Below are 26,044 nucleotides of genomic sequence, written 5' to 3'. Positions count from 1 at the left end.
TGGGGACCGCAGGCCAGCACGCAGCTCCCGAAGCTCCGGCCCAATCAGCAAGTCCCAGGTTGGGGTGCAGGGTCGGGGAAAGACTTGTGCTCCGTAATGCAAGCTACAAGCCACCCACGACCACCTGCAGGTTCCGGTGTCCGGCAAAGGATGCTGCAACATGGACAAAAGAGAGAAAAGGGAGGAGAAGGGGAGGGCCAGCACAAGAAACCACAGGAGCGACTCTGACACACTAAAGTTTACACTACCTAGAGATTTACCAACACCAGCTAGAGGTTTACTAAACACTAACTATAGGCTTTACTAAACAGAAATGTTTTAAGTTTAGTTTTAAAGGTGGAGGTGGTGTCAGCCCCCTTAACCCAGATTGGAAGTTGGTTCCATAGTAATGGTGCCTGATAGCAGAACGCCCGCCCTCCAAATCTACATTTAGATACTCTAAGAACTACAAGTAAACCTGCACTCTGAGAACGGAGAGCTCTGACAGGAACATAAGGCACTATCAGGTCTTGCAAATAATGCGGAGCTAAGCCGTTTTGGGCTTTATACGCAAGTAATACAATTTTAAATTGGATTCTGAATTTTACGGGTAACCAATGGAGCGACGCTAACACTGGAGAGACGTGGTCTCTCCTGCTAATTCCTGTCAGTACTCGTGCTGCTGCATTTTGGATCAGCTGGAGCCTATTCAGCAAATTACTTGGACATCCTGCTAACAACACATTACAGTAATCTAGTCTAGAAGATACAAACGCATGAACTAGTTTTTCTGCATCACTCTGTGAGAGGATTTTCCTAATCTTTGCAATATTACGGAGATGGAAAAAGGCTATTTTACAAACCTGATTGACATATGGTTTAAACGACAAATCCTGATCGAAAATAACACCAAGATTTCTCACAGTTGCACTGGAAGCCATCGCAACACCATCTAATCCCTTCCTAAGATGCTCTGGACCAAGAATGATAACCTCTGTTTTATCTGAATTTAGAAGCAGGAAATTTCTGGACATCCAGTCCTTGATGTCCCTAAGACATGCCTGAAGTTTAACTAACGGTTCTGTTTCATCCGGCTTCATAGACAAATAGAGCTGCGTATCATCAGCATAACAATGAAAGTGTATGCCGTGATTCTGGATTATACTTCCCAACGGCTGCATGTATAAACTGAACAAGATTGGCCCTAGCACTGAACCCTGCGGAACACCATAACAGACCCTTGACTGTTCTGAAGAAACCTCATGTACATGAACAAACTGGAACCTGTCAGATAGGTATGATTTAAACCAACATAGAGCTGTCCCTTTAATCCCAACAACATGCTCTAACCTGTGCAGTAAAATGCCATGATCTATAGTGTCAAAAGCAGCACTGAGGTCCAGTAGAACCAGTATGGACACTAATCCCTTATCTGAGGCCATAAGGAGGTCATTCGTGACTCGAACAAGTGCTGTCTCTGTGCTATGATGCATTCTGAACCCTGACTGAAAGACTTCAAACAGATCATTTCTATACAAATAGTCACATAACTGGCTTGAAACTGCCTTTTCCAGAATTTTAGACACAAATGGAAGGTTGGAAATTGGTCTATAATTAGCTAAGGTGTCTGGGTCAAGAGAAGGTTTTTTAAGTAAAGGTTTAATTACTGCGACTTTGAAAACCTGTGGTACATATCCTAAACTTAGGGATAAGTTAATTTGGTCCAGTATTGTCGTACCAATAAGAGAAAAAATATGTTTGAATAGACGAGTCGGGATGGGGTCTAACATACATGTGGTTGACTTAGCTCTATTAACGAGTGAAGTCAGCTCAGGGAGGTCTATAGGATCAAAACAGTCTAGAGACAAGTCAGAGCCTAGGGAAGTCGCTAAAGCTGAAGAAACACCTACAACCGGCTGGTTGATTTCTTCTCTAATTCTCGCGATTTTACTGTTGAAGAAGCCCATAAAGTCCTCACTACTGAGAGCTGCAGGAATGCACGGCTCAACAGAGTTGTGACTCTTTGTCAGCCTGGCTACAGTGCTGAACAGAAAACGTGGGTTACTTTTGTTATCCTCTATCAACGTTGAATAATAAGCTGTTCTGGCTTTGCGAATGGCTTTTTTATAAACAATTAGAATATCTTTCCATTCACGATGAGAGTCTACAGACCTACAAGAGTACCACTTCCTTTCCATTTTACGCACGTTTTGTTTCAACATGCGGATATCTGAATTATACCAGGGAGTTAAGCTCCTGTGGCTAGAAACCCTCCTTTTCAAAGGAGCAACTTCATCTAAAGCTGAATGCAACAAATCAGCAGTGTTACTAGGAAGGAAATCAACATCTGCAGAGGTAGAACCCAGGTCACTGTCCTCGACTACATCACTATTTCGCACTGTCGTAAGATAAGCAATGGCCTCCCTAAATTTAACAATAACTTCAACAGACAAACATCTGCTAAAATAATACCTCCTATTTTGCACTTCAACATCAACAAAATTAAATTCAAACGTTATTAAGTAATGGTCGGATAAAAGGGAGTTTACAGGTGACACCAACAGACCATCAGTTTCAACACCGTAGGTGAGAACGAGATCGAGAGTATGATTAAAACAGTGCGTCGGTTTATCCACTTTTTGTGAGATACCCATTGATTCTAGAAGAGAATCGAAGGCTAATTTAAGATTATCGCTTTCAACATCCATATGAATGTTAAAATCACCCACTATGATGAATTTATCTGTGCTGATCAATAATCCAGAAAGGAAATCTGAAAATTCAGACAAAAACTCCAGATACGCACCAGCAGGGGGCCGGTACACTACCACTAACACAACTGGCTTCTCTGATTTCCGGCTCGGAAATTTCAGACCAAGCATGAGGCTTTCAAATGTATTATAGTTGCACTTAGGTTCAATTTTTGTTTGGAGACCGGAGTTATAAATTGCTGCGACTCCTCCGCCTCGGCCCGTGCTTCTAGGAATGTGATGATTAAAGTAGCCGGGCGGAGTTGATTCATTCAAACTAACATACTCTTCCTCCTGTAACCATGTTTCTGTTAAGCAGAAAATATCACTCCTGCTCTCTGTAATTATATCATTTACTAACAGAGACACAGAGCTTAATGATCGTATATTTAGTAGTCCGCATCTAATTTTTCGGTCTGTAATTGGTACCAAATGTGCATTGGTTTTAATTTTTACAAGGTTATCTTGGTTAACGCCTCTATAACGCTGCACCTGGTGAACTTTTGGAGGGCGGGGAACTGCAACCACTTCTATTTTGCTAGGCACCTGGCCAGAGTCGCCAATATCATGTAATCCTACAGTTTTAGAGTCGCTAATTACATAATGCAATCCTACAGTTTTGTTGGCAGGCGTTGGTCCTTGAGAAGCAACAGATGTGTCGCTGAGTGGGGAAAAACGGTTAGACACATGAAGCGGGTGGTGGTGTTCTGTGAGCCCTTTAAGACTACCCTTCCTCCGAACCGTCACCCAGCTGCCCTGCCTGGCCGGCTGCCGGGGAGCTGCAGGGGAGCGGTTACGCTCAGCTGCTACGGGCCGGTCCGCAGAGGATTCTATCGGACTATGGTCTAGTTGGCCAAACCGGACCTCTAACTGACTAAGCCTCGCCTCCAGCCCTGTTAAACTACAGCTCTGCATCCTGGCCTGGACCCTGCATTGTCAGGGGGAGTGTCTAATAACATTGGCCAGATTTCTAGACATAAGAGCTGCACCATCCCGGGTGGGATGAATGCCGTCCCTTCTAATCAGACCGGGCTTTCCCCAGAATGTCTCCCAGTTGTCAATAAAGTCCACGTCGTTTTCTGAACACCACTGAGACAACCAGCGGCGGAGCGAGAGCATGCGACTAAACATGTCATCGCTGGTCAGATTGGGGAGGGGGCCAGAAAAACCTACAGAGTCCGACATGGTCTTGGCGTAGTTACACACCGAGACAATATTCATTCTGGTTACTTCCGACTGGCGAAGACGGGAGTCGTTAGCTCCGACATTGATGATAACTTTACCATATTTACGATTACCCTTTGCCAGTAGCTTCAAATTTGCTTCTATGTCGCCCGCTCTGGCCCCCGGGATGCACCTAACTAAGGTCTCTGGAGTCGGCCTCACATGTCTCACAATAGAGTCTCCAATCACCAGGGTCGGTTTCTCAACAGATGTGTCGCTGAGTGGGGAAAAACGGTTAGACACATGAAGCGGGTGGTGGTGTTCCGTGAGCCCTTTAAGACTAGTCTTCCTCCGAACCGTCACCCAGCTGCCCTGCCTGGCCGGCTGCTCGGGAGCTGCAGGGGAGCGGCTACGCTCAGCTGCTACGGGCCGGTCCGCCGCTAGCTTAGCCTGGTTAGCTGAGGAGGCTCTCGGACTATGGTTTAGTTGGCCGAACCGGACCTCTAACTGACTGAGCCTCGCCTCCAGCCCTGCAAATAAACTACACTTTAAGCACTTACCGTCTTCACTAAAGGAGGCAGAGGAATGACTAAACATTTCACACACTGAGCAGGAAAGAGGTGAAGCGGTGGGAGCCGGAGCGGCCATGCTAAGATGCTAACGGAGGCTAACGGACAGAAAATGTATCGGTGATTGGTGACAGTGAAAGTTACGGAAGAGAAAATGAGCGAGTGTTGAAATAAAGACAGTAATGTACCAGATATAGTGCTATTTTACCAGAAAACAGTCTAAGTTTTAGATAAAAAGTCGGGAGAGATCTGAGCCTGCAAACGCCGTGAGACGGCAGCAGCACAGACCGCAAACACCAGGAAGTGACGCGATGCGTGACTTCTCACCTGCACAAACATACAGAACTTTCAGGGCAAATTAACTCTTGTACCTTTAATGCCGATCGTAGAAGTCTGGTGTGACTGCCCCCTTGGGGGTGAAACAGATTCTGTTTTTCCCGCAATAATGTCTCCTTACTGTGGCCGATAGCACGGGAATGCCACGGCGACGCTACTCTGAGTAACAAGGAGTTTGGGGAACATCCCTGAATAGCGCAGACTTTAAGTGAAAGGGAGAGACTGGTCAATGGGGAGCACCCTGCATCCTCACTGGAAGACAGAGGGAGGACTGTCAGGCCGCTCTCTTCTTCGTCTTGGCTGGCTGATCGACAGCTTGGGTAGGCAGTCTCGCCATAGCCGAAGTAAGCGTCTGTGCTAGGTGGTCCTCGCCTCCTGCCTGGGTGGAATAGCAGGCATTGGTTGGGGCTTAGGCTCCATTGGGTTCTTAAAATTCAGATGAATTCAAATCAACAGCACAAAGTCAATAATTATGACAATTAGATTGTTTTTAAAGTGCTCCAACTCTTTGTACGGAAATGCTTACTGACACCTGAAGGTGCTGTAATTTGTAAATGGTCACCAAACGAATGTGAAGGAAAGTAAGGGCGGAGTTACCTGTATGGCCACGCCCTCCCCCAAAAGCATGGCAGGGTGTGTAAGCGTGGGGGGTGGGGTCGTATGGGATGTTTTAAATTGTGTTTTTGATTGTTATTTTATTCTGCATGTAAAGCACCATGTGTTGCATTTATATTGTATGATTTGGTGCTATATAAATAAATAAAGTTTGAGTTTGAGTTTGATCTACGAGCTGTTCAGATTCTGCGACCGTCGTTACGTAACGGACGCTATTTACAGAGGTTGGCCTCCGATGCGTGAAACCACGCCCACAACTAACTCTGCCGGAGCTTCCGCCATTTTTTCATAGCGGTGTATCGCGTCATTCAGGCAGCCAATCAGCACAGAGCCTCATTATCATAGCCCCGCCCACTCAGAATCACGCATAGATAATGAGGTTAGAGAATGGGAAGATAAAGACATGGTTTAGAGGCTGAATTTCTAATTTATTTAGCAAAAACAATCAAAAGCTTGTTTTTAAGACATTCAAGGACTGTTTAAAATAGGTATTAGATGTCATAATAGGTCCCCTTTAAGTTTAGATTTTTTGTTGGGGAAAAGATTAACTTAATACACCAAATACGCAATGAATCAACAAAAACGCAGTCACTCGTTTACACGTAGCAAAAACGGTGGTGTTTTTATGCGTTTTGGCCGTTCGTTTACACGAAAACGAAGCTCAAAGTCACCAAAAACAATCCTTCCTGAAAACTCCAGCCAAAGTGGAGATTTGCAAAAACTCCGTCTTCATGTTTGTTTGTAAACAGAGAGAAACGGACATTTAGGCTTCAGAACGTCACATTATGCGACAGAAATATCACCAGCGTCATGAGTGACACCTGTGGTTACAATTAGTTTGGCCACCATCAATATTTTCTTGTATTTTACTTGTTTTATATTCTAACTTCACATTTAAAAGTAACTCCACTTCTCTGTCCCTCCAAACCAAAGACTTTCGTTCATCTTGGAAGTAACTGGAAGTTACTCGTGTCATTTGATGTTTTTTTCCAGGATTCTGATTGGCTAGCATGACTTTATCTTCTCGTTACACTGCCCCCTGTAGGTTTGGCTGCTCATAGCACCTTAACAGGGTATTTATGCGGGTTGGTGTAAATTATGGTATTTTTCAAAACATGGAGGGGGAAAATATCCGTTTTGTAAATACCCGGCTATGGGCCTGATTTACTAAAGGTTTGCGTGCGTAAAAACGTGTGCAAACTTTACATCACCCGCAAACCAATGTGCAAGCTGATCTACTAACAGCGTGCAAAGACGACTGCGCCTCTCAAATGAGCAAAATAGCACACGCTGTTCATTTAGTACTTTTGCCCTGATGAATAATCAATATGGGGCGTACCCGCCAGAAATCGCTAAATACTGGGAGGGGAAAATGCGAATATGTCCATTTACCACGCGCAATGAGATTTACCAAGCCTGAAAGTTTTTGCGGGGATTGTGATTGCGTCTGTATTTAATACGTTCGAAAGGAAGGTGCTAATCTGCCCAGCATTACGCACCGATGCTTGTTGGTGCCTGATTTGAGGACCGGGGTGGGGATGGCTCAATTTATTGTGAGGATTCTCCACATGCAAAAGGAGAAATATTTTATTTGAATGTTAAATTGAGTATTATTCAGCAAAAGGTTGCCACAGGAGGCACATTCATTGTTTTATTTGTGATAATAAATAAATCACGTGTTTTCATGGAGAAAAAAGTGTTTCTTATTGTGCGCCTGTTCTGCAGTTGGGTCTAGCGTGTCATACCCCGGCAGGTGTTGTGCCGTATTCAGCACCCCTGCCGTGAAAAGCACCCCCTCGTCGACATATATTACCCAAAGATCTCTTATTCACAAGTAAATGTCAAAAAGGTCTAAATGCTCATGTTTAATTTACTACAAATGACAACGTACACACAATGACAAAAATGATATTCTCATTCCGTGTCACGTTCTGTTTAGCGTCCAGTTTTGTGTTGATGATTCATGTTTAAATGCGCTCATGGATTCCACAATAGTCATACTTTCCCACAATCACAGTCACAGATAACAAAAATCGGGTAAATGGTTATTGATGTCATTAATTAATAGCCTGCTTACTGTGTTGTCTTCCATAATATTTGTAAATATATATAATATAAACTCCTAAGTATGTGTTTGTGTGAGTGTGTATATATAAAAATATTGAAGTGTCAGTGTGTTGTTTTTTTTCTTGGTCTACTTATCATTGAATATACGAGGGGGTGCTTTTCACGGCAGGGGTGCTGAATACGTCACAACAATTTGCCTCTTCCACTAATATCTCTAACTCCAACTCGTCAAATTTCATTTTGCGCTTGCGACTATATCCTGCTTTCCATCCAGACTCTCCATGGCGCAAAGTTTGCGCTCGCAAACCGTAAGACACACAACACCTCATTTAAATACTGCGGTTTGCACCTGTTATCAATTGCGCACGCAATCTTAGTTGATCACCTGCAAAACACACAACAACAGCACGTGCAAACTTTTTCAGTGCACACGCAATTTAGTACTCTTTATTTAGGATCTTAGTAAATCGGGCCCTATGTGTAAACGTGGCCTTACAGTTTTTCACTATTGCTTAAACACATTTCACGATACTGCCCTCACTTTTCACAAAACTCTAAACAGAAAACACTTTTCTAAAGCTACGTACACTAAACCTCACAGTTTCTTTTCAAAACCAACCCATCACACCAAAACAGATGCTCATATGCTCAAAAACCAACCCATCACACCAAAACAGATGCTCATATACTCAAAAACCAACCCATCACACCAAAACAGTTGCTCATATGCACAAAAACCAACCCATCACACCAAAACAGTTGCTCATATGCTCAAAAGCAAACCCATCACACCAAAACAGTTGCTCATATGCTCAAAAGCAAACTCTGACACCAAAATACCACTCAAGGCCTGTGAAAATGTAAACACTACTGAGCATCATTAACCACATTACCAAAAAAATTTAAAACACAAAGTTCACAGTGTGAGACTGTTCTTTTTACAGTTTCACAACTGCCAGGATGCATTTGAGCAACCCTTATTTATTCTCAAATATGTTTTGGGCATTTACTATAGATTTGTGCATTTCATGGGAATAGTTACATAATGCAGAAAATGCAGTAATATCACAACTCAATGCAAAAATTAGTACCGTAAACTCCATAGAGGATCCATTACACACAATAGATACAGTACAGTAACAATTGAGAACACAATGTTCAGGGTGCGATTTCTTTTAGTGTATTACAGTAGGTTTGAAAATGTACACAGTATGTTGTATGTTGACACCGAAATCATGGGGCGGCATCACGTCGGGCTGGGTCGGGCCACAGGACCTCATCAACGTCACAGGCAATATTGTCCATAGCCAAACAACGTGGGAAGAATGCCCTGGCATGCCACACCCAGCCTTGGAACGCCTGCACAGCCACATCATCACAGGCCAGGTCCATAGCCCTGAGAAGGTTCTCTCTGGTGTAAGGTTGGCGGTCATAGACCCTCCACCGCCATGATGAGAAGAACTCCTCTATTGGGTTTAGGAACGGAGAGTAGGGTGGCAGACATACACTAATGTTAAAGTTAAACTTTAGTTAAACTTCAGGCATGTCTTAGGGACATCAAGGACTGGATGTCGAGAAATTTCTTGCTTCTAAATTCAGATAAAACAGAGGTTATCATTCTTGGTCCAGAGCATCTTAGGAAGGGATTAGATGGTGTTGCGATGGCTTCCAGTGCAACTGTGAGAAACCTTGGTGTTGTTTTCGATCAGGATTTGTCGTTTAAACCATATGTTAATCAGGTTTGTAAAATAGCGTTTTTCCATCTCCGTAATATTGCAAAAATTAGGAAAATCCACACACAAAATGCAAAATCCTACACTTCTCTTGCAAAAGCACACTCTACCCTCAAAACAGTGTTAACTCTTCACTAAATGGTATTTCCTTCTCAAATGCCAAACACATCTGACACGAACTCCTCTTCTCCTGTCTTGATCATCCATTTTTGTTTTTGAGCCTTCAGCAAACTGCACTGACTTATATAGGTGTGGTCACATCATTTGCAATAGGTGTTTTCAATTATGAGTAGTTGTGTTTACTGATTGACACCAGGTATGTTCATTGTGTTCAAGTTTTGCTGATTGTGGGTAGCATTTTGCATCACATGAGCTTCACAATGCATATTGGAGCAGAGTTATATGCAAAATGTGTTTTAGCACGGTAAAATGTGTTTAGAGTTTTGAGAAAAAGGGGATGGGTTTTGTGAACAGTGTCTACAGGTGAATTGTGTTTGTGGTTGTGGCAAAAGGGGGGTAGTTTTACTAAATGTGTTTAGGCAACTGGTCATTTGGTTTAGAGTACTGGGTTTTGTGTTTTGGCAATAGAGAAAAACTGTAAAAGGTTAGTATTGAAATGAGATTTGAATGAATGTGTCGGTCTGTGGCTCCATCTAGTGGACATAGACCGCAACTACACGCTTCCTTTCAGCACGTGAGGGACACATGAACAGCGGTAGTAATTAACACTTAAAAGGGAGGCTAAATAACCTGCACTGATACAGATAGATAATGTAAGGGAACAACCGAAATATAGTTTAAGCCTGCATAATCATCACACTGCAAGAAGAGCTGATTGCAATGTCACGTTAACTACTAAAACTAAGAGGTATTCAACATGCACGTAAATGCAGTAGCCTATATTTAGGCAGTTTAACAGGCTGTTATGAAATGAAAACGGCACACACTGAACCCAAACAGCTTGACAGCTGAACTTTTTTTAAACAAAAAAAAGTCTACTGTAACAAGAAAAAAATAAATACATGTTTTTCCTCTTTAATATTGACATTTTGAACAACAGGCTTTTATCCTCAAAAACTGAACAGAAAATAGTCAGCGGCCCTTCTGCAAGTCAGTCAGTATGGTCAAGGAGGGTTGTGCTCAGAGTCGTGTTGTTCCATAGTGCTTAAAATTGGAGTTGTTGAACCCCATGAACATGCCGTGCTGAAGTAAACATTGTCGTGGTACATGGATTACACAGCAACTTGCATCATCTAGCTTTTTCACAGATCCCATTGCACTATAATTTGCCACAGCTCACGACAACATAGAATTAAATATATATTTGATGTTGCTCAAAGAAAAGTAAGCAATTGCACCAGGCTGTAGGTATGTTTATTTCTGCTTTAAAGATAGATGGACATTTTAACATGGAGGTCAGTGGATATTGATTCACTTTTGGAGCCTGCCCCTAGTGGTCAGTGGGGGAACTGCCTTTTTGACATATCTGTCAGTTTATGAGCTGGATGTAACCTCTTGATGTTGACTAACTTTGCTCAGGGCTCTTATTTACATATATAAAACGTTCCTTCTAGTTCAATTTTTTCTCAATTTGTTATATCAGTTAAATTTTGCCAAGACAAAGCAAATTCACAACCTTCCATAAATGGAAGGTTGTGATTCTTAACACAATTTGGTCTCTAAATCATGTGTATGTAACAAAACAATGCTGTTTCTATCTTACACTTATCAACTGACATATTTCACCAGAATATATTTAATGCAGAGTTAATAAACACCACTTAGTTATACAAAGAGAAACTCTTTATTAAGGTCATGTGGACAAAGGTGGCAACAGTGTATTTATACAGAATACTTTGATATGCAGAGGAGTTCATCATCCACTCAGTGACAGCAGGGAGTCCAGATCCCGTGGCCATAAAGAAGCCACAGATCATGACCCCTCTACAACCATGCTTGGGAGTGGATATGACATCTTTCTGCTGAAATGTTGCATTTGGTTTTCTTTAAAGGGGACCTATTATGGCATTTAATGTATATTTTAAACAGGCCTTGAATGTCTTAAAAACAATCTAAAGCTTGTTTTCTCTACATGAAAAAGAAATTCAGCCTGTGGGCCCTGTCTCTGGTTTTACCGCTTCTAACCTCATTGGCCGGGTTTCCCAGATCAGTTAAGTAGTTCTTAACAGCGAAAGACTTCTTTCAAACCTTCTTAAGGAGCCTGTGAAAGAAAATCGCGTTTCCCAGAGTTGCTCTTAGCTTAAGTATCTCTTTCATTAAGAAGGAAATGAAAGATGCTGCTGACCCAGTCTTTACAACCATCTTAGTGAACAAAGACTCACAGATCCAGCCGCGTCAGGCAAAACAATATTACACCAAGCAATGAGATATTAAAACAATGCACCCCGCACAAGTTTTGATCTATTTTATACTTTAGATTTATATTGTTTAGCATTTATTGGTGACAGCAAAGGGGGGAAAAAAAAGAAAAATAAGGAATAACAAGTGTGTTCCTGTATATGCTTTATGCATTACGCACAAATAAAACGATCATCATGAATATCATTTATTTGATGATTTGGCTGCTATACAGCATGTTCTCGCTGCAAATCGACCGCGTCACCGTGCGCGAAGCAGAACTGTTTTTATGAACGCATTCGTGCGTCAGCACTTCAGTCCCCTGGATGTGCTGTCGGACCGCGCTGCCCAGGCAGCCGGGACACCGATCCTCCTGCGCCGCGCCCGAGCGCATCTATGTGATGACAGGGAAGCAGCAGCTGATCAACGGGATCCTTTGATGAATCGTTCATTACAGTCTCAAATATAATCAATGGTGTCGGTTTATATTAAAGAATCTTTTTGCCCAGAAGAAAAAAGAGCGAAGACAACGACCCATAACTATTTTCTTCTCTTGAAAAAACCCACCTGCGGGATGCAGCAGCATCAGAAGAGCAGGAATACGTGCGTGGCGGGGATGATCTCTGCAATCTGAAGCCCTCTATAATTGTAAAAAGAATTTCACTTATCACGGGTTCTTTTTGGAACATAACCCCTGCGAAAAACCAGGGATTGCTGTAATTCCACGTTGCGATTTGCGAAACTCGCCTTCTCTTGGCTCATGTTTTTGAACACACACAAACGCCCACCCCGTTTCCTCCCGGTTCTGCGTGTGGGGAAAAAAAGCCTCACTGTAGCCAGAAATAACGGAGTAACGCACCGTTTGGATGAAAAAGGGTCATTGAATTATATTTATCATCTTAATTTTTCATTATAACGCACAGGCAGCAGTGAATTAGTGCGTTAGGTAGCAGTGCTGCGTGTGAAAATGCGCTGATAGTGATCGGTGATCGATTTGCCTGGCATCGATTGATTTGGTTTCAGAACCGGACAGCTGCTCCAAAGAGCTTCTGAAAGAGCGAAACTAAAGAACGGTGTTAAGAAGTCATCTGGGAAACACCCATATCTTAGGGTTCTCTCTTAGTTCAAACCTTCTTTGAACCTCTCTTAAATCCTTAAGAGAGGTTGGATCTGGGAAACCCGGCCATTATCTGTGAGGGATTCTGAGGGGGCGGGGCTATGATAATGAGGCTCTGTGCTGATTGGCTGCTTGAATGACGTGTAGCAGAGGAGGGAACAAAGCCTCTCCGGGGAGAAGAGCAGCGGCTGCGTACACAAAACGTGTCCCATGCCAGCGAGCTTCTGCGACAAAATAAATTCCATTGCTTTATTTTTTTTGTATTGGACTGGCCGCGAGTTTAACGGTTTCAGTGTGGACAGAGAGAGTTTAACAGTTTCAGTGTGGACAGAGAGAGTTTAACAGTTTCAGTGTGGACAGAGAGAGTTTAACGGTTTCAGTGTGGACAGAGAGAGTTTAACAGTTTCAGTGTGGACAGAGAGAGTTTAACAGTTTCAGTGTGGCCAGAGAGAGTTTAATGGTTTCAGTGTGGACAGAGAGAGTTTAACGGTTTCAGTGTGGACAGAGAGAGTTTAACAGTTTCAGTGTGGACAGAGAGAGTTTAACGGTTTCAGTGTGGACAGAGAGAGTTTAACAGTTTCAGTGTGGACAGAGAGAGTTTAACGGTTTCAGTGTGGACAGAGAGAGTTTAACAGTTTCAGTGTGGACAGAGAGAGTTTAACGGTTTCAGTGTGGACAGAGAGAGTTTAACAGTTTCAGTGTGGACAGAGAGAGTTTAATGGTTTCAGTGTGGACAGAGAGAGTTTAATGGTTTCAGTGTGGACAGAGAGAGTTTAACAGTTTCAGTGGGGACAGAGAGAGTTTAACAGTTTCAGTGTGGACAGAGAGAGTTTAACAGTTTCAGTGTGGACAGAGAGAGTTTAACAGTTTCAGTGTGGACAAAGAGAGTTTAACGGTTTCAGTGTGGACAGAGAGAGTTTAATGGTTTCAGTGTGGACAGAGAGAGTTTAACGGTTTCAGTGTGGACAGAGAGAGTTTAATGGTTTCAGTGTGGACAGAGAGAGTTTAACAGTTTCAGTGTGGACAGAGAGAGTTTAATGGTTTCAGTGTGGACAGAGAGAGTTTAACAGTTTCAGTGTGGACAGAGAGAGTTTAATGGTTTCAGTGCCTGATTTACTAAGATCCTAAATAAAGAGTACTAAATTGCGTGTGCACTGAAAAAGTTTGCACGTGCTGTTGTTGTGTGTTTTGTTTGTTCTTAATTGGAATAAAACGGATGCGCCTACAATCGTTGCTTGGATCAAAGTTATGGCACAATGTACACTGTAAAACCTAACAGTACATCTTAATAACAGAAGTAAGTTGAAATAACTTAAACTTTGGAAGAAGTTGTGGTCACTCATTGCCATCAGTTAAGATAACTCAAAAATGAATTAAATAAATATTTGAAGCTGGTATAAGATGTCTGAGTTTGTATTGTGTTAAAGCAACTTAAAGTTGAGTTATTTAAGTTATGACAACTAAAATGGTTTAAGGCAATCGGTACAATCAACACTTTTTAAATAAGTCTGAAGGAAATACCTATTTGAAAAACTATCAAATTTATTTAACCATGTTACCTTAAAAATCAATATTTGAGTTACTTGAACCTCAATGGAATATTTTTTTACACTTGAATTGTTTGAGTTAATAAACGTAAATGGTTTTAGGCGATCGGTTTCCTCAAACCGTTTGAGTTCCACTAACTTATCAGGTTTTACAGTGTATGTCAACGGAGAGAATATCATATATGTTAAAAAAACAAACTCGGGATGTACGAGGAAATCTGGAAACCATTGAATTAATTCATTAAAAAAGGAGATATAGGTGCTTCTACGGGAGGAAAACGCAGGGCAGGAAACCTAATATCAGAGTAGTGGTGAACCTCGGAAGGGGAAGGGTCTTGGGGGGCGACAGTAAAAGTGTCATTTTTGTTTATTTGTTTTGTTTATGTATATCTTTAATTTGCTAAAGGTACCATTGCACTGTACTTACAATACTGTCGTATGTTATTTTGTACTAATTTTGGATCTTATAACAAGAGAGATGTAAAGAGATGCGGGTTGGGAAGTGTGTGTGTGGGGGGGGGGGTGGTAAGACTGTTAAGTCAAAAATAGTTGTGAAATGTCCTTTATAATAATATCCTGTGTGTGAATAAAAAAATCAATAAAGATATTGTTAAAAAAAGTTACACAATTTATCTGAGGTTGTTTTTCCTAATTCTAGCAAACCCATGCGATTAAAAGGGGTTATTGATCTTTGCACATGACATGACGTATGTCCCTTTGCAGTCACACCCAGAAACATAATCTAGTGGAATGCTGTCAGCCCTCCTCAATTCCAAAAGGCATCACATAGACTGTGCAAATGCCCTCTATTGTGAACCATTGCTACAACAGCCACTCATCATCTATATTTATTCTCCTGGTCAAACAGCTGCTCCGTAGACCAATGAAAATAAAGAGGACAGCTGTCATTCCACAGTTGGTGGAGGGGTGGAGAGGGATTTGATAAGCAGTCCCTGAGCTATAACTGTACAAAAAGACCGAGGAGGCTCACGAGCACACCTTGCCAGCGGGACTACTCTTTGGAGATACCTCTTTGAATCAAACATATAGTTGGTATAAAGACTTGGAGCCAGGATGGCTGAAAGCAACGGGGCCCCACTGTCGTCCTACATCATGGATGAAGAAACTTTAAAGAGGAAGCAGAAGGAGAAGCTGAAGAAGCTGATGGCGACGGGAGGAAATCCACGACCGGCTCGCTCGCTGCTGTTCTTCGGGCTGAGGAACCCCGTCAGGAAGGCCTGCATCAATATTGTGGAGTGGAAGTATCCTCCTTCTCTAGTGGGATGACACAAGCAAATGTCGACTTACTTACTTGTCTGGCTGCATTTATTTCAGCTGTAACCGTACAGAGATGTGCAAAAGTTGGTACCCCCTCTTTTATTCTCTGTATTCCATTGATTTAACCAAACAGAAACCAAAAAGAAGAAACTAATTTGTGGGCTATCCTAAGTATCTCCGACGTTCAGTGGAATAATGTTGGGGCTACTGTGGGCAGAGCTGCTGATACAGGACGAGGACCGTGGGAGTTAATGGGTCAGTTTCTGCTGCTGACTCTGACAGGTGGCTCCAGCTGTTTCACCAGAGGAAAACACACCAAGTGGATTCTGTTTTGGCCTCTCGTGATTCTTAAGTGGGATAGCAGGAGAGCTGGCTGCATGTGAAGAAACAGCCGGGCACTAAGTCCTGGAGCTTTGTGAGCAGTTTGGATGTAGAATCAGGAAGGAATAGCAGGGAATAATATTTCACCCCATCAGTGCTGTCCGAACAGCTGCCCCCTAATCATGCTAATCTGACTCAGTCCATGAACAACTTTGCAGTTTTTCAATCTCACACCTAAAACAAATGTACAGGGTTGATTTTTTTCCTTTTTTTCCTTGTATATGATCAGATAAAATTAAAGACAATCACAAATTTATGCCAAATTAGAACCGTAGTCTTGAGTGACAACTGCATTGACTGTCACTTTAGCTACTTAACACTTTAGGTGAACTTGAATTCTGAGCTGTAAATAACGACCTAACATAATATCATTTTTACTTCAAAGATAATATGGCTTGTTGTGCTGTTAAGTGTACTAGCAGACTCCTCGACTGGTTCTGGGTTGGTCTGAAAGGGTTTGTGTGCGAAGCTACACTGCAAAAACTCAAAATCTTAGCAGGAATATTTGTCTTATTTCTAGTTAAAATGTCTCATTTTTAGTCAAAAAATCTCATTACACTTAAAACAGGAGTCATTACCAGAAAAATAACTTGTTATATGACAATTTTCACCTGTTTCAAGTAAATTTTCAGTTGAAATAAGTAGAAAAATCTGCCAGTGGAACAAGATTTATCTTTTCATTAAAATCAAAAAAATCTTGATTTTAATGAAAATTAAGATTTTCATTAAAATCTTAATTTTAATGAAAATTAAAATTAATTTTAATCTTCATTAAATTATATTTCATTATAGGGGGAAAATAGGAGATTTTTCCCCTATTTTACAGGGGAAAAATCTCATCCCCTGTAATGAGATTTTTTTTTTACTAAAAATGAGACATTTTAACTAGAAATAAGACAAATATTCTTGTTAAGATTTTGAGTTTTTGCAGTGTAAGCAGAGCCGCCTGTAGCAGCTACTGCTGGCTCCATGAAGGCTGCCAGGACCAACTGGAGAAATGACAGTTAGACACCTCTCACAGCAGCTGGATCCTCCAGTCAAACAACCTCCAACTCGATCATTTCAGGACCCTTCAAAGTGGACTGACTGGACTACTGAAGCTGATCACGACCTGGGGCTCTCAGCTATTGTTTGGCCACCTGGACTATTAGGTTTGGTACTGTGACTGGCCCGATACGCGCTGGCCTAGGCTATTTGTGAGCAATACCAGGTCTGCACGCAGCTCTGCTAGTCCTTGCCTAATCTCTGGCAGCATCTGTGTTAGTTGCTGTTTTTGAAAAGAACTTGTTAGGACAGAGTTGTTCATTTTCTATACATGTAGATCTGTTCATAATGAAGGTAAATGAACACGTCATTAAGTTGACAGCATTGGCCGGTCAAGGGTCCCATGCAGTCAGAATTCCGTCCTTGTTTCAACTCTTTACTTACTTTGTTCAAATGTTTCAGTGACATCACAGGAAATAAGGATTGCACTGCAAAAACTCAAAATCTTAACAAAAATATTTGTCTTATTTTTAGTTAAAATGTCTCATTTTTAGTCAAGAAATCTCATTACACTTAAAACAATTTTCACCTGTTTCAAGCAGATTTTCACTTAAAATAAGTAGAAAAATCTGCCAGTGGAACAAGATTTTTTTGCTTGTAATGAGAAGATAAATCTTGTTCCACTGGCAGATTTTTCTACTTATTTCAAGTGAAAATTTACTTGAATCAGGTGAAAATTGTCAAATAACAATTTATTTTTCTGATAATGACTCTTGTTTTAAGTGTAATGAGATTGTTTTGACTAAAAATGAGACATTTTAACTAGAAATAAGACAAATATTCTTGTTTAGATTTGGCGTTTTTGCAGTGTGGTTGACGGATTTGATCAGAATGAAGGCTAGTTAGCATCATAGACAGTTAAAACAATGGACGAACCGTCAGTTATGTGACAGTGAGATTTGATTGAAGAGTGTGCTGACAGGAACATGACAACCATATGTAAATCAAAGTTAGCTGTGGCTACTACTACTGTCATTTTAGCAGACGCTTTTATCCAAAGCGACTTACATCTGAGACAAACACACCATGGAGCAATTAGGAGGGTTGGCTCAGGGGCCCAAGGTGTTTCATCGTGGTTACCAAAGCCCACCTCTGTAGCCACTAGACCACTAGCCCCATGGCTAACTTTTCTCGTTTACAGAAGATTACAGAAGTGATAAACGATAAACGATAGCCATTAGTCGACTGTTAATCAATAAAATTAGAAATAAATGTAATGTTTAATAATATACATTTTCCTGGCCCAGCGCTCCACCCATCCCCCCCCTCAGATTTGTCATGGGTGTGAAATCCAGACGACTGAAACCAAAAAGTTTTTTTTAAGCAGGACAGAAATATGTTGGGTCCTGTTCTGAAGCTGGACATTTTAACGTGGGAGTCTATGGAGGTTGACGTCCTTTTAGAGACTAGTGGTCAGTCGAGGAACTGCAATAAAACTTAGTTCAGCATCAGTCTCAACCTAGGAGTTTGATAATTGGTTAAAACCGTTACTGTAACTCGCAGTTACCGAACAAAGATGGGCAGGTTCGAAACTTCCAGACCTGCTCGTTCTGCCCATTTACAACATGGCACCCAGCCATACGAGGAAAAAACATATGGACCTTCTGGACAGGTCACCAATCCATCACAGGGGCACTTCCGAAGTGCCCCATTTAGTACAAATACGTTTAAATGTTTAGCATTATTTAAATGCAATTTACAGGTAGGCTACCTCACATTTTTCTCTCTCCTGCTATGTTGCAAACTGTTAAATAAATAGATTTTGTGTCTGAAAGCAGTATTAGACTGTAGCAGGATTCAGCCACCAAAACACAATATTTCATAAACACAAAAGGAGTTGTACGCTGAGACACAATAATCAGGTACTTTATGTGATGGGTGGATGGAGTGGTTGGAAGTCTATCCAATATTGTCCAGAGGTGGCCTCTTCTGCATAGGCTACTGCTTCCCGGATGTCAAAGTCAAATCTGAGAGTGTCACACTAATTCTTTTTACTGAGGAACTAGGAGAGTTGGCCAGGCTAGCCACAATGGAGGGAAAGAGCATGACGTCACAGATGCGACTTCACAGCGGGTTAAGCCCACTGAGTGACAGAAAGACTGAGTGTCAGAAAGACTGAGTGTCGGAAAGACTGAGTGGCAGAAAGACTGAGTGGCAACTGGAAACTGGAAACTGGATTCGTGGACAAATATTAATGTCCATGGACCACTGGTTCTTGGGGTAACTGTACCAAATATTAATGTCCATGGACCACTGGTTCTTGGTAACTGTACCAAATATTAATGTCCATGGACCACTGGTTCTTGGTAGCTGTACCAAATATTAATGTCCATGGACCACTGGTTCTTGGTAACTGTACCAAATATTAATGTCCATGGACCACTGGTTCTTGGGGTAACTGTACCAAATATTAATGTCCATGGACCACTGGTTCTTGGTAACTGTACCAAATATTAATGTCCATGGACCACTGGTTCTTGGTAACTGTACCAAATATTAATGTCCATGGACCACTGGTTCTTGGTAACTGTACCAAATATTAATGTCCATGGACCACTGGTTCTTGGGGTAACTGTACGGGTCACTGTCAAGTCCAACTGCCTTTAATTTAAGCCGATAGTCGGCTGTTATTCCATCTTTATCTGAAAAGAACATGGAAGATCACTGAAGTTCACAAAACCGGATCCAAAAAAAACACAGGACTTCTGGAACCATGTAGTATGGGCAGATGAGACGAAAATGAATTTGTCCAATACAATGTTTAGAGAACACCAAACAAGGTATTTCAGCAGAACCACCTCATACCCACCATCAAACATGGTGGTTGGAGGGGGTGATGATTTAGGCTTTTACAGCCACAGGACTTGGGCCTCTTGCATATCTAGAGTGGAGTATGAATAGCTCTGTACACCAGTATTTTAGAGACAAATGTGAGAACCTCTGTCTGACAGATAAAGCTTGGTTGAAACTGGGTCATCATGGGGGTACTTACCTTTTGCACATGGCTGTAGGTCAAAGTGATTTCTCGTCCATTTCTATTGCAAACTTCCTATCAATAGCCTTCAGACCTTTTGAGATCATAATCTTGCTTGCCATCTTTGCAAATTGCGTGGCGCTGGCGGTCTACTTGCCCATGCCTGAGGAAGACAGCAACAACACCAACACCAACTTGGTACGGCCGCATGTTTGTCTTTGTTTTGGCATGAACATTATAACATGCTACTGTCCTTCAAAAAAGTAGACTGCAATATTACTAAAAAAAAAAACAAAAACAAAAATATAGTTCTCTTGGATGTGAAATCTAGCTATACAGACAAAAAAGTTGTTCATACCAGGCCAAATATGTTTATTTCTGCTGCAAAATCTGACATTTTAACACAATTGTCGATGGAGATTGACTCTCTTTTGAAGCCGGCCCCTTGTGGTTGCTACATGAACTACAAGTATTTCTACTTGTTTGATGACGTCAGAGCTAGCCACATGGAGTCCCCTGGCCGAACTTTAAAACTTTTTTTAAACGGCTTTTTTTTTTAATGAATAGACATCCAGTAAATGAATGCATGAACATGCATCAGAAGTGACAAACGAGGGATTAACACCATTTTTAATCCTCCTAAACCTCCACAAGGGAAAAACCTCCTTAAGGACCAGAACCAGGGAAACTAGGGACATCTGTAAGGATACAAGGACAAACAAAGGTTCACATATCAGCATAAAGGCTGTGAAGGGCGCTGACAGTGTAGCCTTATTTAAAATAGACATTGACCGCATGCCTCTGCTGAAACGTAAGCCCTGTAGACGCTGCACTGGCATGTTGCACGTTATATCAATAAACAGATGAAGAACAGTCAGACATGCAACTCTAAACTCATATAGTTGTAAAAAAAACACATGTAAAAATGACTAGTTGAAAAAGTTAATTTACTTTAGAATCATTTACAAGTCAAACTAAAACAAATGTGTTCTTGTTTATACAGGAAAGCTTGGAGTACCTCTTCCTCGTAATCTTCTCCATCGAGTGTTTCCTGAAGATAGTTGCATATGGATTTCTTTTTCATGCAGACGCGTACTTACGGAACTGCTGGAATATCCTGGACTTTGTTTGTGTGTCTGTTGGGTAAGTACGGCAGTTTGTTTTGGTGTTGTTCCAGAATCAGAATCAGCTTTATTTGCCAAATATATAGTATAGACACATACAAGGAATTCTTTGCTGGCGGTTGTTGTCTCTCTAGTTAATTAATTAAATTAAACTCCCCTTAGTAATCCTACAATGGGGAAATTCTTTCTCTGCATTTAACCCATTTTCTAGTCAAAGTAGTAGCAGTGGTCTGCCATGCAATGGCCCGGTGTCTGGGGAGCAGTAAGGGCCTTGCTCAGGGCCCAAAGTGGTTGACATCCAGGAGCTTGAACCTGGGTCCTCCAGCCCTGCTCTGTAGCCACTAGGCTACCACTCCCCGGCAAAGTGTAATAAATATCTAATAAAGACAATATGTAGCCTGTTTTTCCCACATCTCTGCACGTGTTTGGATTATTCAGGGTTGGCTTAGTCAGTTCCTGTAAGAGCATTCTTCAGAAACCTCGATTGGATGAAGGGTTTTATCCATATTTACATAGTTTATTGATGGTGGGTGTAGCCAGTGGCTAGCTGTCATTACTTTTACTAGCAATTCAATTCAATTCAATTTTATTTATATAGCGTCTAATACAACAGATGTTGTCTCTAGACGCTTTCCAGAGATCCAGAACATGAACATAAACATAAACATAAACATAAACATAAACATAAACATAAACATAAACATAAACCCCCGAGCAATTATTATATAAACAATGGCAGGTAAAAACTCCCTTAGTGGGAGAAAAGCCTTAAGCCAAACAGTGGCAAGGAAAAACTCCCCTTTAGGAGGGAAGAAACCTTGAGCAGGACCAGGCTCATAAGGGGGGACCCTCCTGCCGAAGGCCAGACTGGGGGAGTCAGGGACGTCGACAGCACACAGCAGGCAGGTGGAAGCAGCAGCGGGATGACCAGAGGTGGGGGGGGGGGGGCGTCAGCAGCACACAACAGTCATGTGGAAGCAGCAGCGGGATGACCAGAGGGGGGGGGGGGCGTCAGCAGCACACAACAGTCATGTGGAAGGAGTAGCGGGATAGCACTGTATTGATTTATTTATATAGCTTCTGAACTGTGAATAAAGATTTTACAAAACAAAGTAATTGATATTAATACAATCGCAAATCCCCAAATAGTGAATTCAATGTGAAATGTAAATAAAGGCAGAATGCAATTATTTACAAATCTCATAAAGCAATATTTTATTCCAAACAGAACATAAATGACAATTCTGCCATTTCACTGAAAACATTAGCTAATTTTAAATTCACTTCTCTAAAAGCTGGAAGAGGGTCACACCTATCGTTGTCTGGCATCCTTTCTTCTTTTAATAACTGTCTTTAAATGTCTAATAAGTGAGGAGACCAGTTGCTGGAATTGTAGAAGGGGAATGTAGTCCCAGTTTTTTCTGATGCAGGATTCTAGCAGTCTGGACTGCAGGCAGGCCAGTTCAGCACCCAGACCTTTCTGTCATGCTGCTGTGATGGATGTGATGGAGTTTAGCATGGTCTTGCTGACACATGCAAGGCCTTCCAGAAAGAGACGCCGTCTGGATGGGAATATATGTTGCTCTAGAAGCTTGATGTACTTTTCAGGATTGATTGTGCCTTTCCGGAGGTGTGAGCTGTCCACACCATGTGCACTGATGCAAACCCATACCATCAGAGATGCAGCTGGATGGGGGGCGATGTTGAGCGGTCAAAGGAGTGAGACGTACTTTCTGTGGCTCCTGCCAACTTCTGTTAAAATTGTTAATCATTAGTGCAGTTTTTCGAAAAAAAACCTAGTGTTTTTGGTTGCTCCTTTTCATCGACCTCCACAAGAATTTTTTTGTTCGTTTTTGGATCGCTTTATGGTGTTGGGGAGAGGAAAAATCAGCACGATCCAGACACAGCTGAAGGCTCACACACAGGCCTCGACATCCGACCCGCTAGCTCAAGATGCCGAATCAGCCGGCCGTTTTGGACGCTGCGACCCTGAAATTGGAGCTCCTATATCACTGGGATCATTAAGAAGGGGCTTCAAGAGGTTATCGGAAACGCTTTGGCCCCTCTTAGACTTGAGATGCAGTACGTGAAATTGCAGATGGCGAGCGACAACGCTGCTAACGATGCTAAGTTGGCTAAGCTAACGGCTACATTGGGTGATATGGAGGGGGCCCTCACTGAATGTATAGATGATGTGGCTGTCATGAAACCAAGCGATGACCGACTTACTGCCAGGGTTGCTATGCTTGAAGACAAATGTGAAGACCTGGAATCAAGATCGCAACGCAATAATATAAGGATTATCTGTGTGGAGGAAGGCCCTGGCTCGTGCTTTCCCACCGCGGTGGCTGCGCTGCTGAAGGATGCATTCTCCCTGGATAAAGAACCGCTAGTGGACCGGTCTCATCGTACTCTTCAGCCTAAACCTAAGCCTGGGGACTGACCACGTGCCATTGTGTGCAGGCTTCACTACCATGGTGACTGTGTTGACATTTTACGGCGAGCTTCCGTGGATCAAGGTTGGAAATGTGACGCTGTTGGTCTTTCCAGACTACACCGCAAAGATAGCATGGGCTCGGGCGGCATTTAACGAGGTCAGGCGGCAGCTTCGTGGCATCGAGGGGGTTAAATATGGACTGTTTTATCCGGCACAGCTACGCGTTACCTACCAGGGGGCCGAAAAGAAGTTTACTTCACCAGAAGAAGCCAAGGTATATGTTAAGACTTTGATCTCCAGCTGAGCGGCGGACTACTCATATAATTCATATGTCCGCATGGTCTTTTGAAGTGCTATTATTACCATCTGGACATTTGTGGTTATTTGTGATATGTTGGAGGTGATTTAAGAAGTGGTGAGTTTAACTTTAACACTACCAGCACCTTTCCCAAGCCACACACGGCCAAAGTTCCGGGGGCCGTCCTCGGGACAGAGCAGACCAGCGAGAGCATTCCGGGGGCCGTCCTCGAGGCCGGGCATACCGGCGAGAGAGTTCCGGAGGACGCCGACGGGGCAGGGCCAACCGGAGAGTCATTTTGGGGGGCCAACCCCGGAACCAGACTCGGGACCGGGCACACCGGCCAGAGGGCCGTTTTCGGGGCTGGGCAGATCCATCAAGGATCGCCTCAGGAAGAGGAACAGAGATGGGCGGGACCGCCTCAGGAATGGAGACTGGCGGCGGGACCGCCTCAGGAACGGAGACTGGCGGCGGGACCGCCTCAGGAACGGAGACTGGCGGCGGGACCGCCTCAGGAACCGAGACTGGCGGTGGGACCGCCCCAGGAACAGAGACTGGCGGCGGGACCGCCTCAGGAACAGAGACTGGCGGGGGGACCGCCTCAGGAACAGGGGCAGACAGGATGCGGGGAGCCAGAACAGGGGCAGACAGGATGCGGGGAGCCGGAACAGGGGCAGACAGGATGCGGGGAGCCGGAACAGGGGCAGACAGGATGCGGGGAGCTGGAACAGGGGCAGACAGGATGCGGGGAGCCGGCTTCGGGACAGACAGGGTCCTCGGAGCTGGCTGATGGGGAACCCGGGTCCTCTGAGCTGACTCGGGGGGAACCCGGGTCCTCGGCGCTGGCTGAGGGGGAACCCGGGTCCTCGGCGCTGGCTGAGGGGGAACCCGGGTCCTCGGCACTGGCTGAGGGGGAACCCGGGTCCTCGGCGCTGGCTGAGGGGGAACTCGGGTCCTCGGAGCTGATGGGGAACCCGTGTCCATCACCAGAGCAGGAACGGGAGGAGGAGCTGGAGCTGAAGCTGAGGCTGAGGCATCTGGGACCACCACCGGAGCAGGAACAGGGGGCGATGCGTCCAGGACTACCGCTGGAGCAGGAACAGGGGGCGATGCATCCAGGACCACCACCGGAACAGGAACAGGGGGCGATGCGTCCAGGACCACCGCCGGACCAGGAACAGACTGGAGCGGGTGCCGACGTCGCCTCCCCTGGGGTCGAAGACACCTGGGCCCCCCTCGAGCCAGGCGTGTTCCCCAGAAGGGGGGAAGAGGATGGGATGCGTCCGAGACCACCTCGGGAACAAAGTGAGGTGCGTCCAGGACCCCGACGAGAGCAGGCTGGGGCTGGCAACAGGCCCCTGTCCTCTTCACCAAGCGGTGGAAGAACTCCACTCTGTTGGGGTAGAAAAATTCCCACAGATCCAGAGTCTCTCCTGCTGGGTCCATAATGGTCGGTCCGTTCTGTCACAAGGTGTGGTTGTTGAGGACCCAAACGCAGGAGAGCAGGAGGCAGGAGTTCGCAACAAAACAGGATTTATTAAGCAAAAACAAAACCAAAAACGCTGCTGGGCAGGATCAAAAGCCGAACAAAAACTGGAATCCAAAAATGACGAGGAGACATGGAGGGAGCAAACAGTACGGACCGACAGGGAACAAAGGAATGACAAGACCAGATATACACAGGGGATAACGAAACACGACGAGACACAGGTGCAGACACAATCAGGGCAAATGGGAAACAGGAGGGACAGAACTGAAACTCAAACTGGGGGGAAGTGTCAAACCCTGACACCAACAGAGCTTTGCAGACCTTAATGACAAGTTGGTGACAACGATTCATTTGAATCAGGTGTGTTGATGCAGGGAAACATCTAAGACATGCAAGACAGGGGTTCTTGAGGACCAGGAATAAAGACGATTGCCTTAGATCTTTTTAAATGAGATTTAGCCAGATAAGACTGCAGCATCTCAGGATTGTTTTCACTTATGGCTTTGCTTTGCATGATAAAGCCTTAAGCTGCATGTCTGGATTGAACGTTGAAATGTATTCCCAGACAGTGATCTCTGCAGATGTTCATGAGTACATGCAGTGATTTCCTGTAGAGAATCATGCCTGTTTTTAATGCAGTGCTTCCTCAGAACTTGAAGATCAAGAGCATCCAGTTTTGACCTTTGACCTTTTGACCCCCAAGCAATTATTACATGAACATAACCTAAACAGTGGCAGGGAAGAACTCCCCTAGTGGGAGAAAAACCTTAAACCAAACAGTGAA

The 26,044-nt window shown here is 43.4% G+C and overlaps 1 protein-coding gene across 2 annotated transcripts in view; it reads left to right on the top strand.

The window, feature by feature from the left end:
- Nucleotides 1–15,221: 15,221 nt before the first annotated feature.
- LOC133449049 (dihydropyridine-sensitive L-type skeletal muscle calcium channel subunit alpha-1-like) overlaps nt 15,222–26,044 on the top strand; it is a 74,407-nt gene continuing 63,584 nt past the window's right edge. For both annotated transcript variants that reach the window (XM_061728140.1, XM_061728141.1), the window contains exons 1-3: nt 15,222–15,497; nt 20,005–20,110; nt 20,916–21,055. In XM_061728140.1, coding sequence (XP_061584124.1) covers nt 15,310–15,497; nt 20,005–20,110; nt 20,916–21,055 — 434 coding nt within the window. In that variant the 5' untranslated portion in view covers nt 15,222–15,309. The remainder of the gene's footprint in view (nt 15,498–20,004; nt 20,111–20,915; nt 21,056–26,044) is intronic.

The sequence above is a fragment of the Cololabis saira genome, chromosome 8 (genome assembly GCF_033807715.1).
Source record: "Cololabis saira isolate AMF1-May2022 chromosome 8, fColSai1.1, whole genome shotgun sequence".
Lineage (NCBI taxonomy): Eukaryota > Metazoa > Chordata > Actinopteri > Beloniformes > Belonidae > Cololabis > Cololabis saira.
This window is presented reverse-complemented; position numbering and strand designations above follow the sequence as displayed.